Here is a 2,500-nt window from a genome sequence, read left to right as displayed (position 1 = left end):
GGATCACATGATGGACTTCCTCTCGGGATTGTCCGGGATTGTTTGGGCCACCCTGAAGAAATCTTCAGTCTTTAAAGAGCTTCTCCCGCCCCTTAATTCCCACACTCTGCATCTCTATCCCTCATTATCCTTCTCTATCCTCCACTATCATTCACTCTCTCCCTCTTTCATCCTCGCACTCATCTCTCGTTAGCATACCAAAACTGCCCTTCATTTCCACATGCTTAAAGTGCCATCAATGCTAATTGCGCTCAGGCGTTCTGCAAAGGCCCCTCGCCGGGTCTTGTTTGGCCACTCGGCCGGGGGCCTGTGTTTTGGGATAACTGGGATAACTGGTTCCCCTCCCTCTCTGACCCTTGCCCTTTCGGTTGCCGCGGCGACGGCCCGTTTCGGCTGATGCTGATGGTGTTGTTTGACCGCTGAGGTGTTCGACTCGCTGACTCCACTAAAGCAGCGGGTCGCCGGCCGTGTGATGATCCGCTTTCATGCTCAATCGACCAGAGACACACGCGCGCCTGCTCAAAACACTCTCCAGACTACTGTTAATTGCATTTTGCACAAAGAAAATGTGTTAAAATAAAAGTGTGCATTATTTTCATGACATTTAAACATTTTCTACACAACTATTATTAGCCTGTTGTAATGCACAACCATCATGACGAGGAGAAATGCTGCTTATTTTATTTGCATTTTAAAACTATTGAAAATATACATCATAGTAGTTTTTCTTGATTTTATACTATAGTTTATTATTTTCACAATATCAGTGTTTTTGCAAAAAAAATCTCATTTTAAAGAAAATAATATATTTATGTTGTATTATTTTAATATTATGTTATTTAAAACACATTTAAAACACAATTGAACGTTTTTTGTTTTGCTGAAATTATTTTATACTATAATTTATTATTTGTGAAATATCAGTGTTTTACAACAAAAAACATATTTTTAAGGAAATAATATATATATTATTAATCTAGAAATGTTTCTTCATTATGTCTGAGACATTTGTATGTTTTATCTGTTTTTGTATTGTATGTTGCGGTGAGCCAAAGAAAAATTTCCACCCCGGTGGACAATAAAGATTTATTCTATTCTATTCTATTCTATTCTATAATATTTATAATATTGTTTAAATATTATACTATTTAAAGCATTTTTAAAACACAATTGAAAGTGTTCTTGTTTTGCTGAAATTATTTATACTGTTTGTTGTACTGATTTTATACTATAATTTATTATTTGTGAAATATCAGTGTTTCGCACTGTTTTAGAAAATAATATAATATTTATATATTATATTGTTTAAATATTATAGTAAAGCATGTTTAAAACACCATTGAAAGTATTTGTTTTACTGAAATTATTTTATAGTAAAATGTACTATTTATATTATTTTAAAGTAATCTTTAAAAAAAGAATTTAAAGTAGTTTCTGCAAAAGAATCTCGTAATGAGAAGAAATAAATATTTAAATAATATATTATTAATTTTTAAAGTACATTTTAAAACAATTGAAAATGTACGTCACAGTAGAACTGATTGTACAGTATAATTTATTATTTGTGAAATATCTCAGTATTTTTGCAAACAAATCTCTTATTTTGAAGAAAATATCATATTTATAAATTATATTATTTAAAACAGAATTGAATTGATATTACAGTTGTTTCTCATAATGAGAATAAAATACTATATTTAAATATAGTATTTAAATTATAACATTTAAAGTACATTTAAAACAACTGAAATTTTCTGTTACAGTATTTTTTGCAAAAAGAAATCTCATATTTTGTAGAAAATAATATAACATTTAAATATTAAGCACATTTAAAACACAATGGAAAATTAACATCTCTGTATTTTTGTTGCACTGAATTGTGTTATTTAAAGTACATTTTAAAATACAATTAAAAATGTTCTTTTGCACAAAAAAAACTTCGAAATTTCGAATAGGCTATATTATTCGAAAAATATATTATTTAAATGACATTATTTAAAGAACATTTAAAAACACGATTGAAAGTATACATCACAATAGTTTTTGTTGTGCTGAATTAATGCTGTAATTAATAATTTAAATCATATTATTTGAAGTGCATTTTAAAACGCATGAAAGTACAGTATTTTGATATTGAATTTATTTTATGCTGATTACAAAAAAAAACTAAATGTGGCGTTGCATTTGTAGTCATAGAGGGAAACGTGTTTAATTGTTATATGTAATATGAAGCCGAGATGTTCCACACGTTTCACTGATTCTGATGCAGGAACTCCATCATTAACATCATAACGCTGTGTTCCCGCAGTTACCCGTACAGTGAGGACTCGAGTCAGGGAAAGCAGTACATGAACACTCGATGTCCCTCCTGGTGCGACCGAATCCTCATGTCCTCCTCGGCCAAAGACCTGATCATGAAGGTGAGACCCACGACAGTGTTAAAGCTGCTTTCCTTCCTGCAGATCACCACACAGTTACTGTAAAAGCTCCAGTTCTGTCT

The 2,500-nt window shown here is 31.1% G+C and overlaps 1 protein-coding gene across 1 annotated transcript in view; it reads left to right on the top strand.

The window, feature by feature from the left end:
- The window catches only part of LOC130078732 (inositol polyphosphate-5-phosphatase A-like), a 72,793-nt gene that overhangs the window by 65,141 nt on the left and 5,152 nt on the right, over positions 1–2,500 (top strand). The window contains exon 5 of the mRNA XM_056244343.1: positions 2,309–2,420. Within this exon, the coding sequence (XP_056100318.1) occupies positions 2,309–2,420 (112 nt within the window). The remainder of the gene's footprint in view (positions 1–2,308; positions 2,421–2,500) is intronic.

This window comes from Rhinichthys klamathensis, unplaced genomic scaffold (genome assembly GCF_029890125.1).
Source record: "Rhinichthys klamathensis goyatoka isolate OS25496 unplaced genomic scaffold, OSU_Roscu_1.1 h1tg000965l_1, whole genome shotgun sequence".
NCBI classification, from domain to species: Eukaryota; Metazoa; Chordata; class Actinopteri; order Cypriniformes; family Leuciscidae; genus Rhinichthys; species Rhinichthys klamathensis.
Note: the sequence above shows the minus strand (reverse complement) of the source record. Positions and strands in the feature narration are given on the sequence as shown.